Source organism: Mobula hypostoma, chromosome 4 (assembly GCF_963921235.1).
Source record: "Mobula hypostoma chromosome 4, sMobHyp1.1, whole genome shotgun sequence".
In the NCBI taxonomy this organism is placed as follows: Eukaryota; Metazoa; Chordata; class Chondrichthyes; order Myliobatiformes; family Myliobatidae; genus Mobula; species Mobula hypostoma.
This window is the reverse complement of record NC_086100.1, coordinates 12,847,917-12,873,983: the sequence shown is the minus strand read 5'-3', so window position 1 is coordinate 12,873,983 and position 26,067 is coordinate 12,847,917. Positions and strand designations below refer to the sequence as shown.

At 43.5% G+C, this 26,067-nt stretch overlaps 1 protein-coding gene across 1 annotated transcript in view; it reads right to left on the bottom strand.

Moving 5' to 3' along the window:
• Positions 1 to 25,300, bottom strand: part of dhx36 (DEAH (Asp-Glu-Ala-His) box polypeptide 36) — a 125,870-nt gene extending 100,570 nt beyond the window's left edge. Inside the window, exons 1-4 of the mRNA XM_063045313.1 lie at positions 25,062 to 25,300; positions 15,446 to 15,573; positions 5,211 to 5,373; positions 974 to 1,012 (exon numbers count right to left, since the gene is read on the bottom strand). Of these exons, the coding sequence (XP_062901383.1) occupies positions 974 to 1,012; positions 5,211 to 5,373; positions 15,446 to 15,573; positions 25,062 to 25,259 (528 nt within the window). The 5' untranslated portion in view covers positions 25,260 to 25,300. The remainder of the gene's footprint in view (positions 1 to 973; positions 1,013 to 5,210; positions 5,374 to 15,445; positions 15,574 to 25,061) is intronic.
• Between the last annotated feature and the right edge of the window lie 767 nt (positions 25,301 to 26,067).

The window sequence follows — 26,067 nt, the reverse complement described above, 5'->3', positions numbered from 1 at the left end:
AGGGTAGGGCAGGATCTTCCGGTCATGTTTAGCTGTTGATGCACAATGTGCACTGTGCAACAACTGAGCCAACACAATCGAAGACCAATCCCACCTTGGGCTCACCCTCTTCTACCATCCACAGGGCACAAAAGTTTGAAAGCAATGCCATAAGGTTCAAGGTCAATTTCCGCCTCACTGTTGTAAAACTATTGAACAGACCTCTTACACAATAAGATGGACACTTAACCTCACAATCTATTATGGGAATATCAGTAAGGCAAGGGTTAAAGATAACATCCAGGCAAGAAAAGCGTGGGGCGGTTGTAGTCAACTCAGACAAGTGGGGCCTCAGAAGTGAGACCTTTTCTAGAGAAGTTTCTGAAGCACAACAGCAGGAGGTGCTGGAGACAGAAGAAATAGTAACATGATGGCAGGATGTGACACACACCCAATAATTAAAGGACAATTGCTTTACCAACTTCAAAGTGTCATCACTTGTCAGCTTGTAGTTTCTATTGACTTTTAACACCTCCGCTGTGAATGGTGACTGATCTTGCACGCAAGGAATTCAAGCATACACAGTGCACCAAATGGCCAATATATGTAACTTATTTGCCAACTCTGTATTATAATAGCACTCTTCTGTCTTAGCTTAAGTGTGGGTGATGGGGGGCCATGCTGTTCTCCTTGTAAACAAGGAAAATAAATTATGATTTAGGAGTAAATATGTGTATGCTCTAAGCGCAGCTATCAGCAACTACACTACAATGTTTCGGTCTTGCACCTTATTGTCCATTTATACTGCACTTTCTCAGTAACACTTCATTCTGCATTGCATCTTCCCTTTGTACTATCTCCACGTAATTAAACAACCTGTATCGACGGCAGGCAAAATGAAGTTCTTTCCACCGTACCTTAGTACAAGAGACATCACATTAATTACTACAAATTTAATTACTCTATAAACCATTATTCCAAAAACATCACTTACATGTTTCATGGTATAGGAGGGGAGTTTTTCCCGAAATTTCTGAGAAAATAAAGAGATTAAACCAAGTTAAAAAAAAGTTATTATCAATGTTAAAGAACAGCAATTATATTAACAAAATTAGATTGTTCAAAGTACCCCACAGATTCAATTGCAGTGTGTGGCATAAATTGTCTGTGCTAGGTTATAGCTATAAGTCAGAGGTTCCAACCAAGGGTCCTCAGACCCCTCGGTTAATTGTAGGAGTCCATGGCATTAAAAAAAGATTGCGAACCCCCACCACAAAGCATTTAATAGGAACAGTGCAGAAAGCAGGTGCTAAAACAAAACAAAATGGAGGAAACACTCAGGTCAGGCTGCATCTGTGGAAATAAAAATCAGTGTTAACACCTTTGTTGAGGAAGAATTCTATTTCAAAGATACAGCACGGTACAGGTCTTTCCAGCAAAACAATCCCATGTCACGCAATTATATCCCCATGACCAATTAACCTACTGATCCACACTTCTTTGGAATGTGGGAAGAAAACAGTGCACCCGGAGGAAAGTCACCAGGAGAACATACAAACTCCTTAGACAGTGGCGGGAAATGAACCCAGGGTGCTGATGATTTACGGTAATCGCTGCATAACCATGCCACCCACATATTTGTTCAAAATATAGTTGTAACTAATTCTCTATTGCACGCTTCTTGAGAATCAATGACTACTTTCCTCATGCAATGGTGACCATTCCTCCAACAACAACCATATCTGAATCTCTCTTCCCTCTTAAAATATTTCTTGAATTACCTTTTCAACATTGTTTTTAACAACCTGGCCTTATGAGGCTCAGCACTGTGTCTTCAGGTGTTATTCCTACTCACTTGGAGTACGGTTAGCAGTCTTGAGCCCCTTATCTAAGAAAGGACGAGCTTGAATTGGAGAGACCCCAGAGGAGGTTCGTGAGAATGATTCAGGGTGTGAAAGGGTTAACACATGAGGAATGTTTGATGGCTCTGGGCCTGTACTTATTGGAGTTTAGAAAAATAAGGGGAGCAATCTCACTAAAACCCCAAATATTGAAAGGCCTAGGTAGAGTGAAGAGGATGTTTCCAATAGCAGGGGGGTCTAGGACGAGAGGGAATAGAAGGATGTGCCTTTAGATGAGGATTTTTTTATTCCAGAGCACACAATTTAAACAATCACAGTCTAGGTTCCAACAAAGTATGTGAACCTCTGGGGGTAAAAACTACTTGGGGTCCGGTATTCCAATCAATGAGATGAGATTGGAGGTATGGGTTGTAGAGGTGCCCTGCCCTATAAAAAAGACACACAAAGTCAGATTACTGACAGAGCCTGCTCTTATCAAGATAGATCTGTTTACGAGCTCCATGCTTTGATCAAAACAGCTTTCAGAGGACATTAAAAGAATTGCAGAGATGAAGATCAGACCACATTTTATGAATAATTAATGCAGAAAACCAGGTAATTGCAAAGGGTTCACAAATTTATTCTTGCAACTGTATAATTGATATCTGGCCTCAAAATGTTCATGAGTAATAAAAAGATGAATGTAACCCAAAAAAACACAGAAACACTATAAATCAGGGGTTCCCAACCTGGAGCTCATGGACCCCTTGGTGAATGGCAGAGGTCCCTGGTATAAATAAGGTTGGGAACCCCCATTATAGATGTAAATCTGAAAACATTCTGATCAAATGACTTTCCGCAAATTATTAAAGCTACCATTGGCACAGGGGGCTCTTTATGCTAGTTTGCCTCCTTTCTGGCATTCTACCTTTACAATTGTAAATAATTTGTTATAATTAGTTCATTCTCTTTTACAATTGTATACTGGAAATGACATTAAACAATCCTGAATCTTGAATCTCAAGACTGGAAGTAGCTATATAATAATTTTGATTTTAATGTATCATATCAAATTTTCATGGGAAGATGAAAATAGCAAGTGAGGAGTTAATTAGATAGTGTAGGGTACCATGGTCCCAAGATCTGCTCGTCTAATTCTAGTTGAATAGGTGCCTTCAAAAGCTCAAAGTAAATTTATTAGCACAGTGTGTATACAACATAGAACCTTGAGATCCATTTGTAGGCACCCCAAAGAAAATAAATACATAGAATTCATGAAAAACCAGACAGAATCCCTGAAAATTAGTCTAAAGATTGTTTAGTCACTTGCTGAGACAACTGAAGCCATCCATCCCATTTGTAGGGCAACAAATGTTTCTGAACCTGGTGGTGTGGGACACAAGACTCCTGCAACTCCAGTCCAATAGTAGGAGGAGGGAAGGGGAGGGAGATGGGTCAAGCGCAGGCAGCCAGGACGGGCTCAGGTGGGGGATCTCGGCTTGTACAGAGTAGTGGAGCTGAACACCGGTTTGTTTTCTGCTCTAGGGCCTCAACACTTCAATCTGGCTTGAAGCCTGGCCCAGCATTCTCTCTTCCGGCAATGGCCGAACTTCATCCACCTCATACCTACATTCCTGAGAATCAAGTTGACCGAATCCTTCAGGAAATCGTAAAATTGCTACTTCATTTACACTGTTCCAAAGCCTGTTTCTTAAAGGGAAATTACAGCTGCGTATTGCAGCGATTGTAGTTACAAATATATCTAGTAGAATATAGTAAGACCGGGCAAGGCAAGTTTATTTGTCCAGCACTTTTCAAACACGACAGTTCAAAGTACTTTACATGAAACGAAATATAAAAATCAACATCAAATTTCAGACAATATAAAGAGAATAAAATCGCATATAAAAACAAAGGAATACAAGTTACAGCGCAGGAGATTCTAATTAAAAGCTACAGCAAAAGGAAAAGTTTTAAGCCTTGATTAAAAGAGCTTAAAAGTTTGGCAGACTTCAGATCATCTGGAAGGTCATTCCAGATACGTGGAGTATAGTAACTAAAAGCTGCTTCACCATGTTTAGTTTTGACCCTGGAAGCGGTAAGCAGACCCACCCCAGAAGACCTGAGAGCTCAGGAAGGTTCATAATTCAGGAAGAGATCAAAGATGTACTTTGGCCCTAGATCATTCATGCTTTATAAACCAGTAGTAATATCAGAAAGCCAGCGTAGTGATCTGAGAAATGCAGTGATGTGTTCTACTTTCTTGGTCTTAGTGAGGATTCAAGCTGCAGCTGTCTGAAGGATTTTTTTTAGAAATCTGTGAAAACACCATTGCAGTAGTCAAACGTACTAAAAATAAATGTATGGACGAGTTTTTCTAGATCTTGCTGAGACATTAACTCTTGCTAGATTTTTAAGATGGTAGTAGGCAGACTTTGTAATTGTCTTTATGTGGCAGTTAAAATTTAAGTCGGAGTCCATCACAATACGAAGGTTTCTGACTTGGTTTATGGACTGTAACAACTGGGATTCTAAGTAAGCACTGACTTTTAATTGTTTTTTTTTGGCGCCAAAAACAATTATTTCAGATTTCTCTTTGTTTAACTGTAGGAAATGTTGGCACATCCAATCAGTGATTTTGTTCAATTCAGTCTTTTAATGATTGTATGAGATCATAACCACTTAATAACACTGTTATACAAATCTGAGTGTCATCTGCAAAATTATGGTCAGATATTTTGTTGCTTACCATGATTTGAGCTAGAGGGAACATGTATATGTTAAATAGAAAAGGCCTGGTATGGACCCTTGAGGGACTCCACATTATCATTTTTGTTTGGTCAGATACGTAGCTACCAATCAATACAAAATAGTCCCTGTCCTGTAAATACAATTTATACCACTTTAGGTCTGTACCAGAAAGTCCCTCTCAGTTTCCCAGTCTGTCCAGTAATATGTCGTGATCAAATGTGTCAGAAGCAGCAGTGAGATCCAGTAGAATCAAAACTAAATTTTACTATCATCGGCCTTGAGAATCTGTACTCCCATTCTGGGTGCTCTGAATGAGACTTACTAAATTACAAGCAACTTTGAGTGCAGTACAAAAAAAAATCTGTCCCAATGATCTGGGTTGGAGTTAAATTCAAGCTCCGTCCTGGTGAGATACAAGTCACATTAAACAAACCACACCACCCCAAACATCCACATATGCTTTCAACTGTCATTAGAAACATTATATAAAACACAGCAGATAACAGGGAAGGTGAAAATTCACAGAAAGGAAAAGGTAAAAATGATAACAACAGGACTTTGTTTTTATTGATTACGTCTCAGCTAGGTTAAATTTGCAGTTTGTTCTTGACATCCTGACACTAATCTCGAGAGCAATACCTTCATCTCCAGGTATCTTGAATTTGTCATCTTCTTCGAAAGCTCTTCCCTCAGCTCCTCATCCAGGAACACATCCCGAGTAATCGTTTCAAAGAGGTACTCCAGGTCAGCACTGGTCTCTGGTTTAAGTTCCTTGGTGACTAAAGTGGACGAACTTGGATTTCTACGATTGGGAAAAGGACCGTTACGACCAGAGAGAAATAAGAGAGTTATAAACTGGCCATAGACAGCAACAGGGTAAATAATCAGTTAATCTTTACTCATAATAAAACTTAAAATAATTTGCAGTTCCATGATGAAGCATTGGCTGGTCGGCAGAAAACAGAGAGTGGGAATAAAGGGATCCTATTTTGGCTGACTGCCGGTTACCAGTGGAGTTCCACAGGGGTCGGTGCTGGGACTGTAACTTTTTACGATGTACGTCAGTGATTTGGACTATGGTACTAAGGGACCTGTGACTAAATTTGATGATGATACAAAGATAGCTGGAGGAGCGGGTAGTGTTGAGGAAACAAAAGCCTGCAGAGAGACTTAGATAGTTTAGGGGAATGGGCAAAGAAGTGGCAAATGAAAAACAATATTGGAAAGTGTATGGTCATGCACTTTGGTGGAAGAAATAAATGAGCAGACTATTATTTAGATGGGGAGTCCTTGTCAAGATACTCTAAATGTTAACCTGCAGGTTGAGTCGGTTGTGAAGAAGGCAAATGCAATGTTGGTATTCATTTTTAGAGGTATAGAATATAGGAGCCGGGATGTGATGTTGAGGCTCTATAAGGCACTCGTGAGACCACACTTGGAATATTGTGTGCAGTTTTGGGCTCCTTATTTTAGAAAGGGTATACTGACATTGGAGAGGGTTCAGAGAAGATTCACAAGAATTATTCCAGGAATGAAAGGGTTACCGTATGAAGAACGTCTGGCAGCTCTTGGGCTGTATTCCCTGGAGTTCAGGAGAATGAGGGGGGGATCTCATAGAAATATTCTTAATGGTAAAAGGCCTGAATAGATTAGATATGGCAAAGTTATTTCCCATGGTAGGGGATTCTAGGACAAGAGGGCACAACTTCAGGATTGAAGGACATCCTTTTAGAACCAAGATGCAGAGAAATTACTTTATTCAGAGGGTGGCAAATCTGTGGAATTTGTTGCCACAAGCAGCTGTGGAGGCCAAGTCATAGGGTGTATTTAAGGCAGAGAGAGATAGGTTCTTGATTAGCCAGGGCATCAAAGGGTATGGGGTGAAAGCAGGAGAGTGGGGATGGCAGGATGATGTGGATCAGCCCATGATTGAATGGCAGAGCAGACTCAATGGGCAGAATGGCCTACTTCTGCTCCTCAATCTTATGGTCTTATGATCTCAGGGTACTGGGCTGGACAGTAACATGGCGGTTAGTGCAACTGCTTTACAGCACCAGCAAAGCCTGATCAGGGTTCAATTCCTGCTGCTAGAAGTTCTCTCCTTGAGTGCGTGGGTTTACTCTCACATTCCAAATACGTACAGGTTAGGGTTAGGGTTCGTGGCTTGTGGGTATGCTATACTGGCGCCTGAGGTGTGGCTACACTTGCTGACTGCCCCCAGCATGTCCTCGGACCGTGAGGGTCATTAATGCAAATGACACATTTCACCAGGTGTTTCAATGTACAAATAAAGCTAATCTCTTTACCTTTTATCTTAAAGGAAGCACAGCTGCCAACGTGCTAACAACAAGAATGAAGAGGTAATCACTTCAAATGAGTAGGGATAATTATTTGCCACGACCTACCATATCTTTGAAATTAAACTATGTGTCTCGAGTTTAACATCTCAGCCAGCGTGAATGCCTCCCAGCTGGGATTAGAATAAACCTGTGGTACTTTGCAACACAGTGATGAGTACTCTTCAAAGTCCTTTGTATTAATATTTCAGAGCACCTGTCCTGGGACCAGCAACATAAGTTTAATCACAAACGACACATGACAGCACCTCTACTTGTTTTGAAGGTTGTGTAGATTCACCAAAAATTTTTGACAAACTTCTACAGATGCATAGTGGAGACTATCATAACAGGTTGCATCACAGCCTGATTTGGAAACACCAATGCCCAGGAATGGAAAAGACTATAGAAAGTGGTGGATGCAGCCGAGTCCATCACAGGCAAAGCCCTCTCCACCACTGAGTACAGTTACAAGGAGCACTGCCAACAAGAAAGCAGCATTTAAGGAGCTCCCACCATCCAGGCCATCCCTCTCTTGCTACACCATCTAGCAGGAGGTATAGGAGTCTTAAGTCCCACACCACCATGTTCAGCAACAGCTATTACCCTTCAACCCTATTTCAGCTGAGGTCGGGTAAAGCTGGAACCAGAGCAATGTTTAAGGAGAGCAAGGGAAAATTCTTCACTCAAGAGGGTGGTGAGAATGTAGAACGAGTTGCCAGAGGAAATGGTGGATGTGGGTCCAATTTCAAGAGAAATTTGGATAAATACATGGATAGGAGGGGTAGGGAGGGCTATAGTCCGTGGGTGCAGGTCGATGGGACTAAGCAGAATAATAGGTCAGTGCAAACTGCATTCCTGGCAACACATTTGCATCAGTGCTTGGTCATCGTTACAGCACTAATCTGACAGTAGTTTCTGCAGTATAAGTTAGGTCATTTCTAACAGATTCCAACACAACACAAGCTGTTTTGAAAGGGGGAAGGGGGAGGCGGAAGGGGCAGGATATTCAGAAGATACTGAAATGAATTAGGCACATGTGAGAGTTTGAGCAAACAGTCAAGATGGGAAAGAGAAATGGGACTTCAAAATCAAAGTTCCAGTAAATTTATTATCAAACTACAAATATATACTGAGATATGTTTTCTTCCGGATATGCTCAGTAAATCCAAGAACCACTGAATCAAAGGAAGACTGCAGCCAACAACGCAGACAACCAGCGTACAAAAGACAACGCACTGCAAATACAAAAGTGAAAATTATAATAATTAATAAATAAGCAATAAATTTTGAGAACTTGAGATGAAGAGTCCTTGAAAGTGACTTCATAGGTTGTGATGAGTCAAGTGAAGTTGAGTGGTGTTTTCCCTTTTGGTTCAAAAGCCTGATGGTTGAGGGGAATTGTTGTTCCTGAACCTGGTGGTGTGAGTCCTGAGGCTCCTGTACTTCTTCCTGATGGCAGCAGCCAGAAGAGAGCATGTCCTGGGTAGTGGGGATCCCGAATGATGTATGTTTTCCTGTGACAGCACTGTGTGGATGTGCTCAATGGTGTGGAGGGCTTTAACCCTAATGGACTGGGCCATAACCACTACTTTTTACAAGATTTTCCATTCAAGGGCAATGGTGATTCCATACCAGGCTGTGGTGCAACCAGTCAGATATTCTCCACCCCATATCTATAGAAGCTTGTCAAAGTATTAGATGTCACACCGAATCTTTGCAATCTGCTAAGGGCTATTTAGTCAGTTTATTATTCAAGTATATACATGTCACCATATACTACCCTGAGATTCATTTTCTTGTGGGCATTTATAAGGAAAATAAAGAAATACAACAGAATTTTTGAAAAACTATACATAAATGACTGACAAATAACCAACGTACAAAAGAAAATAAGTTGTGCAAATTTAAAAAAATGAATAATACTGAGAACATGAGTTGTAGAGTCCTTGACAGTGAGCCCATAGGCTGTGGAATCAGTTCATTGTTGAGGTGGGTGAAGTTATCCACTCTGATTCAGGAGCCTGATGTTTGAAGGGTAATAACTTTTTCTGAACTTGGTGGTGTATGACCTAAGGCTCCTGTATCTCCTTCCCTATGGTAGTAGCAAGAGCCTGAATGGTGGAGGTCCTATTCTGGAGATACAGATGGAGATTGAGGGAGGTGGTAGTTGGGGGTAATGTAATTGGGGGAAATGTACATCATGCACAACCACCAACATTGAGTTGAGGTTTCACTTAAGAGGCTGGTCCGACATGATGACATGATTTTTAGCACACTTTCATGTTTAGGTTTTGGGGTTTAATAAAATGGGTTATGGGTTTCATTACACATAAAATGACTCACTTCATTTTATTTGCAAAAACCTACTTTGTGACCCCAATGCTCGAGGACAACTCCAAAGTTATTGAACATGTCAGCCAACAACGTCGCTTTGAAACTACTGGAATTATGGGAGCAAAATTTGTTTCTTGGTTGTGTTACGTACCCCGTAACTGGGTTGCCAAACCAGCAGAAATGGATCACTCAGTTGGAGTCTGGAGTACTAGAACTAAGAAAGTTTTATTAAAGAAACAAGCAACACATTAATCGAAAGGATAATAAATGCAACAGTTCAGCGATGATAAACGCACATGTGCACAGAATTAAGATAACAGCATCAATCAAGCTCTATCGTTGTCTAGGGGTAAATGACCAATTTCAAAATGACTCAAAGTTCAGTCCAGTTAGTAGTTCAGTTCGCAGTAATCGTTGCCATGGCGGTGGACAACGTGGGGGAAGAGAGAGATAGAATAGGAACAACTGATCATTCAGAACACGGCTTCACTCACAGACCAGCAAGATGGCTCACAGACCAGCGAGATGGCTCACAAACAGCTTTTGGGCGGGTCCTTGGTGATGTCACCTGAGGTCACCGACTGTGACCCCTCCTCCAGATGCGGTCGATCCTCTGCAGTGAACCCGGCACCCAGGCAAGGGCGGACACACACCGGGTTCCCGCTGATCGTACCTTTCCACCCTTGTCGTTGTCTGGTACTTCTCATCCACTCGTGAGAGGCGCACCGCTTCCAGGGTCTCGTTACCTCGGGTGGCGTGTGTGTCGCCTTAGCGAACCTGTCCCTTTTTATCCCCCTGCTGGGGTATCGCCTGTCCATCACTTCAAACAGTTCAGGGTTCAAAGGGGGGGAGCCGCTCCAGACAGCTCTCTCTCCCACATCCCTTCATTACACATCTCCAGACGCTGCTCCATTGTTCCTTATCTCTCCTTCCCCTGAGGGCAGGTGGCAGACCAACTGCTGATGCCACTGATGCTAGCCCAGGCCAGCAAACATCTTAATTTTATGTGTATTCTCGTAACAGTTGGTACAAGCCAAGGTGCAATTCACTCTGCGAGAAATCACCGCCAAGGACACCAAATTCTACTACATTGTAGCATTGCTCAGCGATTGCACAACTGAGAATAGTGATTCTGCTTGAACACCCGCCTGCGTACGATAAATACCCACCGCTGAAAACTCAACTTTTACAGACTTTCAGACTATCAAGAGTCTGAACACACCAAGCAGTTGTTCTCCTTGCTTGCCCTCGATAATGTTAGGCCTTCAGAGCTAATGGACCATCTGCTGTCTCTCCTGGGATATTTCTTTTATTGTTAAAGAAATCTTTACGCAGCAAATGCCTGATCAAGTTCGCATAGCCGTCGTTAATGCACTCATGAAGGACTCTAGGGAGCTTGCTAAATTGGCTGCTCGTCTATTCTCAGCCAGGCAGAGATGCACAATTCCTTCTCTTTTCCTGGCCTCAATAAGACCGGTCAGCAAGGCCCCTAACACAAGAATGCCCGCAGCTGCGATAGAGATAAGGCCAAGTCTGTATTTTTACCATGCTCATTTTGGTATGAATGCAGCTTTGACAGTGCCACCACATCAAGACATCAGAGGTGTGTTATCACTATGGGTTCCAGCTGCCAGGGTCATCTACTGTTCATAACCAGCACCCTTTCAGGGCAACCCTTCTTGTGTGACACAGGTGCTCAAGTGAGGGTGTTACCAACATTGCCTATTGACGAGAAGGCACAGTGACAATGCCAACATCAGCAGGATCCAGATGTACAGGACAAGACAGGTGACACTCTGCTTTAGTCAGCAACATTACACATAGGACTTCTTTCAGGCTAGAGTGGCTACACTTCTGCTTGGTGCAGATTTCCTGTGTGCTCGAGGACTGTTAGTCTATCTTAAGAATTGCCGGTTTGTGGATGCCAAGGAATTTTAGGTCGTTACCCTGCTCTCCCAGTAAGTTCCCCACAACGACTCTGTCCAGCACATACACCATCATATGAGTTTACTTGCCTGCGAGACCTCACAAAGCCCACATTCTCCACTAGAGTCACAAAACATTGGGCTGAGTACCATATTTCTTCAACTGGCCTGTGCCCGTAGACTGGACCCAGAAAAGCTGGCAGCTGCAAAGGCTGAATCTGCCAATATGGAGACTTGGCACTGTACACTGGTCGAACAGCCCCTGGGCTTCACCCCTCCATGTGGTCCCCAAGTCCAATGGTAGTTGTCACCCTTGTGGTGATTACCTATGCCTTAATGAGGCAACCACCTCCAACCACCACGGTCCCACACATCCAAGACTTTTCAACTTGTTTGGCCAGCAAGTTCATCTTTCCCCCAAAATTCATCTAGTTAGGGACTACCATCAGGTGCTTGTGTGCCCCCATTTGGCCCTTTTGAGTTTCTACGCATGCTGTTTAGACTGGAAAATGCAGCACAGACTTTCCACTGGCTGATGGACTCTGTATTAAAAGACGTCTTTTTGTTTACCTGGATGAAATACTTGTCACTAATGCATCCAAATCCGAACATGTAACACATCTCTACACATTTTGAGCGTTTAAACCAACATAGGTTGATTACTAACCTTGATAAATGCTAGTTTGGGTTATCAACCATTGGTTTTCTCAGCCATCACATCTCTGCAGAAGGTGAGAAACCCCTCCCATCAAAAGTAGCGACTAGAATCGACTTCCCACACCACGCACTACAGAAAAACTGTAGGAGTTTTTAGGTACGGCAAATTTCTATCACTGCTTCATTCCACGAGCTGCTGAACAAGCTCCCCCTGTATAGTGTGTTTGAAGGCAATACCCCTAATCAAATGCTTGACTGGTCAACGCACATCACCAGATACTAAACAAACCCTTTTTAACACAACCATACAAGCGCATCCGCTCCCCAACACACACACAGCCATTCTTACTGATGCATAATCTGACCATATTATGGATGCTGTGAATGAACAGTATATTTGGAGATGTGTGGCAGTCGTTCACCTTCTTCACCCGACAGCTCTGTCCCCCGAAAGGAGGTACAGCACTTTTGACCGTGGCTCCTGGGTTTCATTCTGGCTGTCTGCCATTTACACTTTCTTCTGGAGGGTCATCAATTGACAGTGTTTGTTGACCACATGTCCCTCGTGTACACAATGGCCAAAATATCAGACCCTTGGTCTGCATGGCAGAAAGCCACTTGGTGTGTGTGTGTGTGTGTGTGTGTATGTATGTGTGTGTATATATGCAACATATCAAGGGAAAAGTAATGCCATGGCTGATTACTTCTCACGGCCAGCCGTTGAGACCATACACATAGGGGGTGACTATGCTGGTATGGCAGCCGACCAAACTACTGACCCAGAGGTCCAGGCTTATTGAACAGCAGTCACAGGCCTACGGTTGGCTGACAATAAGTTCGGGACATAGCTGTGGCTTCTCTCCTGTGCGATGTCTCAACCGGTCACCCTCGCCCCATCGTGCCCGCAAACTGGAGGCGGGACTGTTTTCGACACTATATGTGGCGTCTCACATCTGGGCTGGAAGGCCTCACAGAAACTGGCTGCACTAAAGTTTGTTTGGCATGGCCTCAGAAAGGACGTGCGTGATTGGACTGCAGCCAGAGTGGAGTGCCAGTGGGCAAAAATTAACCGTCATTTTCAGGCACCATTTGCACATTTGAGGTTCCCGAGAGACGGTTTAACCATGGCAATGTCAACCTTTTGGTCCTCTTAACCCCTTCCCAGGGTTTCATTCACGTCCTTACCATGGTGGACCATACCCCAGGTGGTCAGAGGTCATCCCTCTAGCATTGACAATGGCTGCAGATGTGGCTCAGTCATTTATCAGCACCTGGGCTGCTCGGTTTGGCACCCCATCTGATATTTCCTCTGACCGCAGGCCCCAATTCACATCAGACCTCAGGGGTGCTGCGGCCCAGAATCTCAGCATTAGGCTACATCACACCAAGGTCCAAATGGCCTATGAGAGCAGTTTCACTGCTCCTTAAAGGCTGCTCTGAGAGCTTCCCTGACCAATGACTGTTGGCATCATTGTCTCCCATGGGTCCTGCTGGGGCTGAGAATTTGTCCAAAAGAGGACCTGCAGTTGTCCCAAGCTGGGCGGTTCATCTAAGGGAGGGAAGGAGGGATGCCAGTTTTAGTGAATTCTGGGGAACTTGTGTAGGGTGTAATGTAATTGGGAGAAATGTACATAATTCACAACCACCGACATTGAGTTCGGGTTTCACTTAAGAGCCTAGTCTGACGTGATGACATTAGCACGTGAAGAATTTTAACGTGCTTTTGTGTTTAGGCTTTTGGAATTCAATAAAATGTGACACAGGTTTGGTTAAACATAAAATGCCTCACTTTGTTTTATTTGCGAAAACTTACAGAGGCAACAGTGTTTAGATTGCAAACAGGATTGTTGCTTTCGCCATGACTGCTCTGAACTCATGCTCTCTAGAAACTGGCACGAGACCATCCAATGGAACAGAACACAAGTGATTCCATGTTTAATACAAGGTTATTTCAGAACAGCAGTTCTCAACCAATTTGCCACGGTCAGCAGCTCCTGTACTTCTCAACTGTTCAAGTGCACAGCCTGCAATCAAGTTCTGCGCCACCCGGCCAATGAGGAAAATATTTACATTCTCGGACAGTAATACAACTTAATATTCTACAATACTTCTCATTATGTATGGTCAAATTTCTACAAAGCACACTAAAAAGCAGTGAATGGACTATTCAAAAATCTGGGTTGACGCTTATATTATCACCCTTCAAAGATCAGCTTCTTGAACCAGAGGGGATAACTTCATTCATCCCCATCTCTGAACTATGGACTTACTTTCAAGGACTCTTCATTTCATGACCTTATTGCTTATCAGAATCAGGTTTACTATCACCAGCAAGTGACATGAAATTTGTTACCTTAGCAGCAGCAGTTCAATGCAATACATAAAATAGAAGAGAAAAAATAATAAATAGAATAAAAATAATAATTACAGTATATGTATATTGAATAGATTAAAAACATGCAAAAAACAGAAATACTGTATATTAAAAAAAGTGAGGTAGTGTCCAAAGGTTCAGTGTCCATTTAGGAATTGGATGGCAGAGGGGAAGAAGCTGTTCCTGAATCACTGAGTGTGTGACTTCAGGCTTCTGTACCTCCTTCCTGATGGTAACAGTGAGAAAAGGGCATGCCCTGGGTGCTGGAGGTCCTGAATAATGGACGCTGCCTTTCTGAGACACTGCTCCTTGAAGATATCCTGGGTACTTTCTAGGCTAGTACCCAAGATGGAGCTGAGTAGATTTACAACCCTCTGCAGCAGCGCCCCCCATACCAGACAGTGATGCAGCCTGTCAGAATGCTCTCCATGGTACATCTATAGAAGTTTTTGAGTGTATTTGTTGACGTACCAAATCTCTTCAAACTCCTAATGAAGAATAGCCGCTGCCTTGTCTTCTTTATAACTATATCGATATGTTGGGACCAGGTTAGATCCTTATTTAATTACTATTCTTTTTTCTCTTCTGTATTGTCAGCTTATTGTCTTTTGCACATTGGTTGTTTGTCCACACTGTCGGGTGTATTATATGATTCTACTGTGATGCTTGGATTTACTGTGAATGCCCTTAAGAAAATGAATCCTCAGGATAGCATATGGTGACATACATGTACTTTGATAATAAATTTACTTTGAATTTTCATTACACTATGACAATTCTGTTATTCATTGACTTTATTTTAAGTTACAACACTCTTTCACCCAGTGATTCCAAGCCACCCAATTATACCCACATGACCAATGAACCTGCTAACCTGTATGTCTTTGGAATGTGGAAGAAAACTGAAGCACCCGGAGGAAACTCATGCAGTCATAAGAAGAATGTTCAAACTCCTTAAAGACTGTTGGGGCTGGGATAGTGTTACACTATCTACTACATTACTGTGCTGCCCCCTGAATTTATTTATTTTTAGTTATAAAAAGACGATATTTGTTCTACTTCTGATAAGTTAACGAACATCTCAGCTCCATTCTAACAAAGTACAGGGCGGTTGAGGGGAGTAAAACTTGCGTGTTACTTCAATCAGCATGACGTCCAGGCATCATCAAAGTGCTGACTGGGCCACAGGTTGAGAAATAATGCTTTTAAAAATAAATCATTTAGATTAAAATCCAATGGAGTTACCTCCAGTTCATGCTCGAGTCGGCGGAGAGTGACGAGCGCTGGTCTTTGTAGTCACTGCGTGCCTGGACTGAGTTCAGTAGTCGGGTGATGTGCTCCTCTCGTTTTTCATCCATATGCACTACAGCCCTCTAAAAGGAGGGAAAAAATGTTGTGCATGAATTCATTTCATTCAAGATATCATAGCTTAAGTATTAATTAAAAGATCATAACTATTGAATTAAAAATAAGGTCCACGAGTTGTGGAAGGTTATAAATCGAAGTCAATAACTGTTTCGTCCCACAGATGTCTCCTGTGGAATAAAGAACCGACGTTTCAGGCCGAGACCCTTCATCAGGACACGATGAACAGTCTCAGCCCAAAACATCAGCCCTCTAATCCTTTCCATAGATGCTGCCTGACCTGTTGAGATCTCCTGCATTTTGCATGTATTACTCTGGATTTCCACCATCTGTCAATTTTTCATGTTTAAGAGCTCTTCCCTGATGTCCCTCTCAAACCTTTTCCTATATCAAATTCCTAAAATCCACTATTTCAGCTTTAGGGAATAATTAAATGATCAATTTACCAAGTTACTGAAACACCAGCAAAGGATTCATTAGGTCCAATAGGACAATGTAATCCAAGAATCTTATTAAAAAGAATAAACACAAGAGATGAAGCAGAAGTTGGAAGTTTTTCTTTCTGTTTTGACCCTCTGTTCCTTCAACATGTTGAAGTATCTACCGGTGAGAACATGTACAACAACCACCCTATTGTCCACTATTTAATCTCCTCAACAGAGAGAAACACACACAAAATGCTGGAGGAATTCAGAGGGGTCAGGCAGCATCTGTGGCAATGAATACAGAGCCGTTTGTGGCAATGAATTCCACAGATTCTCCACACAGTGGCTAAAGAAATTCCTCCTCATCTCTTTCTAAAGGAGCGCTCATCAACGCCAAGCATTCTGGGTATGCTATGTGACGATACTTGCAGGCAGCCCCCAGCAGACTTTCTGGTGTGTTAGTTGATAATGCAAATAAACACATTTCACTGTATGTTCAAATGTACACTGATGAATAAGCTTGAATCTTGGGGAAAGATCTACTTCCTATTTTTCAGCAACATCCAATTTCAAACTAAAACTGAGTGGGGAAAAAAGGTTGAGATTCCAGAAAAAAATTCAGAATGCCTACCACAAATACGTGCTCATAATGAGCAAAATGTTTGCAAATCACAGTTGCACAAAAATGAATGGCTGAATTATCTAAGTATTGTTATTTGAAAGTCACCTGTTACTTGATCAAATTTCAAAATCTGCTGTCTCAAGCATCTAAAATATTACATTAATTCTCTTGTGTAGTAGAACTGTCATTGTAATCTTCATGTATCATATCATATGATGTAGGTAAATCTTTGCCACTTGTGGCAAATTTTTCTACATAAGAGGTTTGCCATTGCCTTCTTCTGGGCAGTGTTTTTACAAGACAGGTGACCCCAGACATTACCAATACTCTTCAGAGACTGCCTGCCTGGTGTCAGTGGTCGCATAACCAGGGCTTGTGTCCTGACGAAGGGTCTCGGCCTGAAACATCGACTGCACCTCTTCCTAGAGATGCTGCCTGGCCTGCTGCGTTCACCAGCAACTTTGATATGTGTTGCTTGAATTTCCAGCATCTGCAGAATTCCTGTTGTTTACTTGTGGTATGTACCAGGTACTCATACGACTATCCACCACCTGCTCCTATGGCTTCACATGACCCTGGTTGGGGGCTAAGCAGGTGCTACATCTTGCCCAAGGGTGGCCTGCAGGCCAGCGGAGGGAAGAAACACCTTAAACTTCCTTTAGTAGAGACTTATTTCGACCCGCCACCCAAGTAGAACTGTACTGGAGATCAATTACAGAACTAAAATATTTAAATAATATTCAATAACAAAACTCTCTAAACTCACAATTAATTTCACTGATATTTACATTTATTTATTGGGAGGTGTAGGCCCTTCCAGCCATGCCTCTTAGCAATCCCCCAATTTAATCCTTGCCTAATCACATAATTAGAGCACAACAAGACACAGAAGATGTCCTGGTCATCCACTGCACCTAGTCCCATCTCCAGCCGTCTCGACTCTGTCTCGCCACTGGATCCAGATGGGACTTGGGAAGAGAGAGTGAGGCTGACACTGTGCAACTCTCCCTCAGTTAAATCCAAATCATGCGTTAGTCTTGATATCATCAATGGTGTCCAGGTCTTAATCAACGACAACAATAGACGAACAACAATCACAAAACAATTTCCAATGACCAATTAGCCTTTGGACTGTGGGAGGAACCTGTAGCATACATATAAAATGCTGAAGGAACTTAGCAGGCCAGGCATCATCTATGGAAAAACGTTTTGGCCGAAACCCTTCAGCCGGACAGGAAAAACAAAGGTGACGAGTAGATTTAAAAGGCGGGAGAGGGGAGAGAGAAACACAAGGTGATAGGTGAAACGGGGAGGAGAAGGGATGAAGTAAAGAGCTGGGAAGTTGATTGGTGAAAGAGATACAGGGCTGGAGAAAGGGAAGTCTGATAGGAGAGGACAGAAGGCCATGGAAGAAAGAAAAGGGAGGAGCACCACAGGGAGGTGATGGGCACACAAGGAGATGAGGTGAGAGGGAAAAAGGGATGGGGAATGGTGAAGGGGGGAGGGCGTGGCATTACCGAAGTTCAAGAAATTGATCTTCACGCCATCAGGTTGGAGGCAGAAACATGTTGTTCCTGAAACCACAGTGTGGCCTCATTGCAACAGTAGAGGCAATAGACTGACATATCGGAATGAAAATGGAAAGTGGGATTAAAATGGGTGGCCACTGGGAGATCCTGCTTCTTCAGGTGGACGGAGCGTAGGTGCTTGGTGAAGCGATCTCCCAACCTATGTTGGGTCTCACTGATAAACAGAGGCCACACCAGGGGCACTGGACACAGTACACAACACTAACGGACTCACAGGTAAAGTGCCACCTCACCTGGAAGGACTGTTTGGGGCCCTGAATGGTGAGGCAGGAGGTGTAGGGGCAGATGTAGCACTTGTTCCGCTTGTAAGGATAAGTGCCAGGAAGGAGATCAGTGGGGTGGGACGAATGGACAAGGCAGTCTCATCGGGAGCAATCCCTGAAGAAAGCGGAAAGTGGGGCAGGAGGAAAGATGTGTCTGGTGGTCAAATCCCGTTGGAGATGGCAGAAGTTCCAAAGAATTATGTGCTGGACGCGGAGGCCGGTGGGGCATGAGGAATCCTATCCCTGGTAGGGTGGCAGGAGGCTGGGGTAAGAAAAAACATGCGCAAAATGGAAGAGATGCGGTTGAGGGGAATGTTGATGGTGGAGGAAGGGAAGAACCTTTCTTTGAAAAAGGAGGAAATCTCCTTTGTTCCGAAATGAAATGCCTCATCCTGAGAGCAGATGCAACAGAGACGGAGGAATTGAGAGAAGGGGATGACGTCTTTACAAGGAACAGGGTGGGAAGAGGTATAGTCCAGGTAGCAGTGAGATATCAGTAGGTAAACTGTCTCCAAAGATTGAGGCACTGAGTTTGAGAAAGGGGTGGGCGGTGTTGGAAATGGACCAGGTAAATTTGAGGGCAGAGTGCAAGCTGGAGGTAAAGTTGATGAAGTCAACGAGCTCCACATGCGTGCAGGAAGCAGCATCAATGTAGTCGTAGACGTAGCATCAAATCCTGTGTCTGGTGCTCCCGGTGTGCCCTCCTGTACACCGGTGAGACCCAACATGCATTGGGAGACCGCTTCGCTGAGCACCTAGGCTCTGTCCACCAGAAGAAGCGGGTTCTCCTAATGGCCACATATTTTAATTCATTTCCCATTCCAACATGTCAGTCCACAGACTCCTCTACTGTTGTGATGAGGCCACATTCAGGTTGGAGGAACAACACCTTATATTCCATCTGGGTAGCCTCCAACCTGATGGCACGAACATCAATTTCTTGAACTTCCGGTAAAATGGCCCCCCCACTCCCTTCACCACTCCCCATCCTCCTTTCCCTCTCTCCCCTTATCCCCTTGCCTACCCATCGCCTCCCTTCGGTGGTCCTCCCCCATTTTCTTTCTTCCACAGCCTTCTGTCCTCTCCTATCAACTTCCCTTTCTCTAGCCCTGAATCTCTTTCACCAACCAACTTTGCAGCTCTTTACTTCATCCCTTCCCCAATCACCTTGTGTTTCTCCCTCCCCCCCACCTTTTAAACCTACGCATCTTTGTCTCCACTCCTGCACCGAACAGTCTCAGCCCAAAACGTCGACTGTACTTTTTTCCCACCAATGCTACCTGACCTGCTGAGTTCCTCCAGCATTTTGTGTGCGTTGCTTGGATTTCCAGCATCTGCAGATTTTCTTGTCTGCTCCCCATCATGGCTGATTTATTATCCCACTCAACCCCATCCTCCTGCCTTCTTGATGACTTTACCAATCAAGAACTAGCAATCTCCACTTCAAATGTCCTAATGATTTGCTGTCTGTGGCAATGAATTCCACTGATACACCACCCTCTGGCTACAGAAATTCCTCCACATCCCTGTTCTTGATGGACGTCCTTCTATTCTAAGGCAGCGCCCTCTGGTCCTAGACTCACCCACTATGGGAAACATCCTCTCCACATCCACTCTATCTAGGTCCTTCAATATTTGATAGACTTCAGTGAGACACTCCCCCCGCCCCCCAATCTTCTGAGCAGGTGATGATGCAAGCTTATTCAGTGAGTGCAGAAGCCCTGGGTCCAGTCTCAGACTATCCAGAGTCAATTACCCTTAGCTTGCAGAGTAGATGAGGTGCAGCTTTTGACAACTGCATTCTCTCTAGGAGTAGGGAGAGCCAGGCCAGAGTTCCTGCTTCCGATGACTATACAGAACGGACAAGAGGCAGGCAACAATCATTCTCGACTCTGGTAGCAATCAAACATCCCGTGGATTCTGAGGCTATCTGTGGGAGGGAACTCAGCAAGTAGTATTCAATTGATATCAAGATTAAACCGCTCTGCAATATCGTCCCACCCGTGGAATGTGTGGGTTTCGTCGGTACCCCCATTTCCTCTCACAGTCCAAAGGCATACCAGTTGTTGAGCTAATGGTCCGGTGATTCAGTTTAGGCTAGGGGTAAAATCGGGGATTACTAGGCAGAGTGGCTCAAAGGCCAGAAGAGCATATTCTGAGCTGTATTTCTAATTCAAAATATATAAAATTTATTAGTATGGAGTTTGACAAACAGAAATCCAAGAGATTTGTTCTAAATCTCAGAAAAATTAAACACAATCGAATTACAGTGGGTATCCAGTCCCTGTATGACATCACTTGCTCTCACTGAAGCAAACATTCAGAAACAGGATTTTTGTCAGTTGTATGGTGCAATTTGCCTTAAATCAGTCAAACCAGTTCAAAAGATGAAAGTATTTTAAGTTCCCTACATCCAATGCATGTCTAGTTTCCATGACCCTTCATACTGGTGTGCAAAATCCAGCTATGGATGTTAACCATATCCACAAAACTAGCCACAACCCAAAATGTCGACTGCACCTCTTCCTAGAGATGTTGCCTGGCCTGCTGCGTTCACCAGCAACTTTGATGTGTGTTGCTTGAATTTCCAGCATCTGCAGAATTCCTCGTGTTGACAAGATTGGAGGATGCATTACCCTAGTCTGCAGGTGGCTTTCAAATAATTGAATTTGCTTGGAGAACAACATGCGAGAGCTTTTACATTATCTTTCTGTTTACAGTCACAAATCAGATCAGAATCTGGTCACTGACACGTCGTGAAACTTGTTGTTTTGCACTAGTAGTACGGTGCAATACACAAAAGTACTATCAATTTCACTAAGAAATGCATACAAATACAAGTAAAAAAAAATATAAGAAATAAGAAAAAAATTGAATTAAATACACGTTATTATTTCAGAGGACCTGTCCTGGCATACAAGTGCAATTACAAAGAACGCATGGCAGTGCCGCTAATTCCTTAGGAGTTTACGGAAATTCAGCATGACATCCAAAACTTTGCCAAACTTCTATGGAAGTGTAGTAGGATATATGGACTGTCTGCATCACAGGCTGGTATGAAAACACCAATGCTCTTGAACAGAAAATCATACAAAAAGTACTGGATACAGTGCAGTCCTTCATAGGTAAAGCCTTCCCAACCATTGAGCACATCTTGCACGGAAGATAGTTGCTGGAAAGCAGCTTCCATCATCAGGGACTCCCACTGCCCGGGACATGATCTCTTCTCACTGCTGCCATCAGGAAGGTGGTACACAGCTCCAGGACTCACTCCGCCAGGTTCAGGAACAGCTTACTCTCAGGTTCTTATCAGGCTCTTGAAGGGGCTACCTCCACTTGCCCCATCATTGAAAGGCTCCCACAACCTACAGACTCACATTTTCAAGCACTCTTCATCTCATGTTCTCGATATCTATTGCTAATTTATTTACATTTCTTCTTTTTATATTTGCAGCTTGTTGTCCTCTGCACGCTGGTTGAACGCCCTACTTGGGCAGTCTTTCATTGATTCTTTTCTGGTTATTATTCTGTAGATTTATTGAGGATGCCCACAAGAAAATGAATCTCAAGGTTGTGTATAGCGACATATATGTACTTTGATAATAATTTTACTTTGAACCTTTAATGCAAAAGGAAAGCAAACATAATGAAGTAGCATTTATGGGTTTATTGTTTGTTTTCAGAAATCTGATGGTTCAGGGGAAGAAACTGCTCCTAAAATATTAAGTGTGCGTCTTCAGGCTCCTGTACCTCCTTCATGGTAGCAATGAGAAGAGGGCATGTCCTGGGTGATGCGGGTCTTTAATGATGGCTGCCAATTTTTTGAGGCATCTTCTGAAAACACTTATTTGAAAACAACTCTGCACAAATACAATCAATAAAAGGTTCTTCCTAGATCTTAAATGTTGGATTCTGTATTTAAAATCAGATTATTCCACACTGAGGTATACAGCTTGGAAAACTTAATTTTAATTTTAAATCTAAATTCAGTTGCAATAATGCTGTCAGATTATCAGGGATATTTTTTTTTTCAATTTTAGAAATGCGCAAAAATATTCTCCTACAAGGAGGAATTTCTTCAGCCAGAGAATAGTAAATCAGTGCAGCCCAAATAATTGTATGTGTTGCAGAGGTCGATGAGTTCTGAAGAAAGGCCTCGCCCTGAAACATTAACTGTTTATTTCACACTATAGATTCTGCCTGACCTGCTGAGTTCTTCCAGCATTTTGTGTTTCTTGCTCTAGATTTCCAGCATCTGTAGAATCTTTTGTATTGATGTGGTCTTGATTCCTTATTGGAAACATCCTTTCCACATCCACTCTATCTAAGCTTCTCAATATTCTATAGATTTCAATGAGATACCCCCCCCCCCATCTAGCTAAACTCCAGCAAATACAGTGCAGTCATCAAACACTCTTCTGTTAACCCTTTCGTTCTCAGAATCATTCCTGGAAACCAATTCCGGACCTTCTCCAATGCCAACAGATCCTTGCATAGAAACATAGAAGTCTACAGCATAACACAGGCTACAATATTGTGCTGACCATGTAACCTATACTAGAAGCTGCCCAGAATTTCCCTACCACATAGCCCTCTATTTTTCTAAGCTCCACATACCTACCCAAGAGCCTATTCTATCCGCCTCTACCACCTTCACTGGCAGTGCATCCCACGCACCCACCTGTCATCCTCCTTGTACCTACTTGCAAGCATCCTTTCCTAGTTTCCAAAACTGCTCACAATACTCCGAGCATGACCTGAAGAATGCCTGAAAACCATTACATTATATCCTAGTCCTCTCGAACCGAATGCCAACGTTGCATTTGCCTACCTTACAACTGACTCAACCTGCAAGTTAACCTTCAGGGAATCCTGCATAAGGACTCCCAAGTCCCTTTGCACCTTTGATTTCTGGTTTTTCTCCCTATTTAGAAAATAGTCTTTGCATTTATTTAAGTCCTTCTGCAGATGCTCTGGTTTCTCAACACTACCTGCCTCTCCACTAAGATTCCAATCTATGTCTTCGTTGGATCTGTACTAATCTCTCGCTAGTTCATCGACAGTGTTTCCAACACAAGGAACCACTGGGTCACAGACAATTCTTGGGATCCTCCAGCTTGCAATTCCCACCATTGTCCTGCCATACTTACAGAGAACGTGGTCTGGGTTTTCTGCGGCTCAGCAACAGTTTCAACATAGACTTTCAATTGGTATTCAATGCATTAGTGAGCTTAAAACACCAATAATCCAGTAATTTGTTCAGAAATCCCAAAGGCTCAGCAGTATTAGTTTTGCTCTACTATCTCTAGATCTTGGGTTGGGGGTGGTGAAGGTACATCTCTACCAAAGGAGGTGTAAGGTGCTCCTTCCCTCCGCTAGCCTAAAGGTCACCCTTGGGCAAGGTGTAGCACCAACTTAACCTCCCCCCCCCCGCCCAATCAGGGTCAAGTGAAGTAATGGAAGCAGGTAGTTGACAGTCATATGAGCATGCTGGTGCATACCACAAGTCCTGGTTATGCGACCACTGACACCAGGCAGGCAATCTCTGAAGAGCTGGGGTCACCTGTCTTGTAAAGACAGTGCCCAGAAGGCAATGGCAAACAACTTTGGTAGAGAAATTTGCTAAGAACAATCATGGTCATGGAAAGACCATGATCACCCACGTCAATGCGACAAGGCGCATAATGATGATGATGATGTCTAGGTCTGAGAGATTGCTGTGTATTACAGTGTGGGGTTGGAGACAATTGAGGTGCGGTCTTTCATTACAATTTGGAGTTAGAGTCAGGTGAGGTGTGGTCTTTCACTGATTTTATTGTTTCTTGTATCTACTGTTTAGATACAAGAAAATGAATGCCATGATGACATAAACTGTATGTACTTTGATAATAAATTTACTTTGAACAAGCTAGAACTTACCCAGTTTCTTTCCTATGCACCTTTCAAATACACATCACTGAAAAATAGTACCACAATAGTACCAATAAGAGCGGAACTTGAGCAACACACATAAAATGCTGGAGGAACTCAGCAGGCCAGACAGCATCTATGGAAAAGAGTGCAGTTGATGTTTCGGGCCAAGACTCTTCAGCAGGTCTGTCCTCTTTTCCAACAATGCTGCCTGCTGTCCTGCTAGGTTCCTCCAGCATTTTGTGTTCTGCTTGGATTTCCAGCATCTGCAGATTTTCTCTTGTTTAAGAGTGAAACCTGACCCAGAATCTACTTCATTATGATCTTTAACTTTATTGTTCACCTGCACTGCACTTTCCCTACTTTGTTCTGCATTCTGTAATTGTTTTACCTTACAATATCGCAGTGTATTGTGTATGAGTAGAACACAAGGCAAGCTTTTCATTGTATCTCGGTACGTGTGCAAATAATAAACAGTAAGATCCCATGGTTCAGAAAATCTTCAAGTCTTGCAGAGGCTAAAAGTCTCTAGATTATCAGTTTCACTGTAAATCTGAGCTTGACCATCCCAGTTCACCCCTCACACTGCACCCAAGCCGATACCCCTCACAACTCACCCCTCAGTCCCTACCACACACCTCACCTCCGTCAATGATTCCCCTCCCCTATATCCCCGCTGTCCCTCACCTCTTTACGCTCCATATCCTTGCTCTTCTGGCCCTGCCGCTTCGCGTACCACAGCCCGATGTCTTTGCCCTTCAGATGGCCCGGGTGCCGGCCGCGACCACCGCCACCTCCTCCGCCTCCCCTCGAGCTGTTGTCCCATCCTCCGGCGGCCGAAGAGCCGCCACCGGCCCGCCAGTCCCTGCGGACACCCGAACTCATGGCTCTACTCTCCGGAACCGTTTGCTGACCAACACCGACCGGCGCCGCCCGATGGCGTCACAGGCTGCCGTCCACCGCTGATTACGTCACAGACAGTCCCGCCCCAGCCGCCTGACGTCACCAACACTGAGGAACATCCCAGTACAGACCAGCTGATGTGGAACTTAACAACGATTGCGGCGCAGAGCAGCGGGGGATGTCGGACCCAACAGTCCCATCACAAACCAGTAGCGGGTGTAAAAAATAACAATAAATCCTTCACGGACCAGCAGGTGCTGCCGGATATGACAGCCCCAACACAAACCTGCGCTGAGCATCGGGGGATGTGGGATATTAAGGATTGTAGAATATAACAACAATCCCAGCAGATACCATCAGGCTTCAGAATAGAAGGCAGACATCCCACCTCTCCTGGAAGTTCTCGGAGTCTCCTGCATATCAATAGTGGCTCCCTGATGCCCGCAAATTATATGCAATATCACGGAAATCAACTTTTTTGAGAGCGAGCGAGAGAGAAAAAGCAAGAGAGAGCACGAGAGCGACCGTGAAAGAGAGTGTGCGCACCATGGCAGAGTGTTCCAAAAAAAAAGAAAATATAAAACGTATGTCACCCCAGACTACCCTAAAGTGTACCCCTGCCTAATAGGGGTCCAAATAATGACCTATGCAGTGTTGCTTGCTGTGCTGTTTGCAACAGTGACTTTTCTATTGCCCATGGTGGGTTAAGACTGTAAAAGACAACTTCTTCTTCTTCTACTTCCGGCTGTTTAGACACAACTAGATGTATTACAGCCCTCCGCAGGATGTA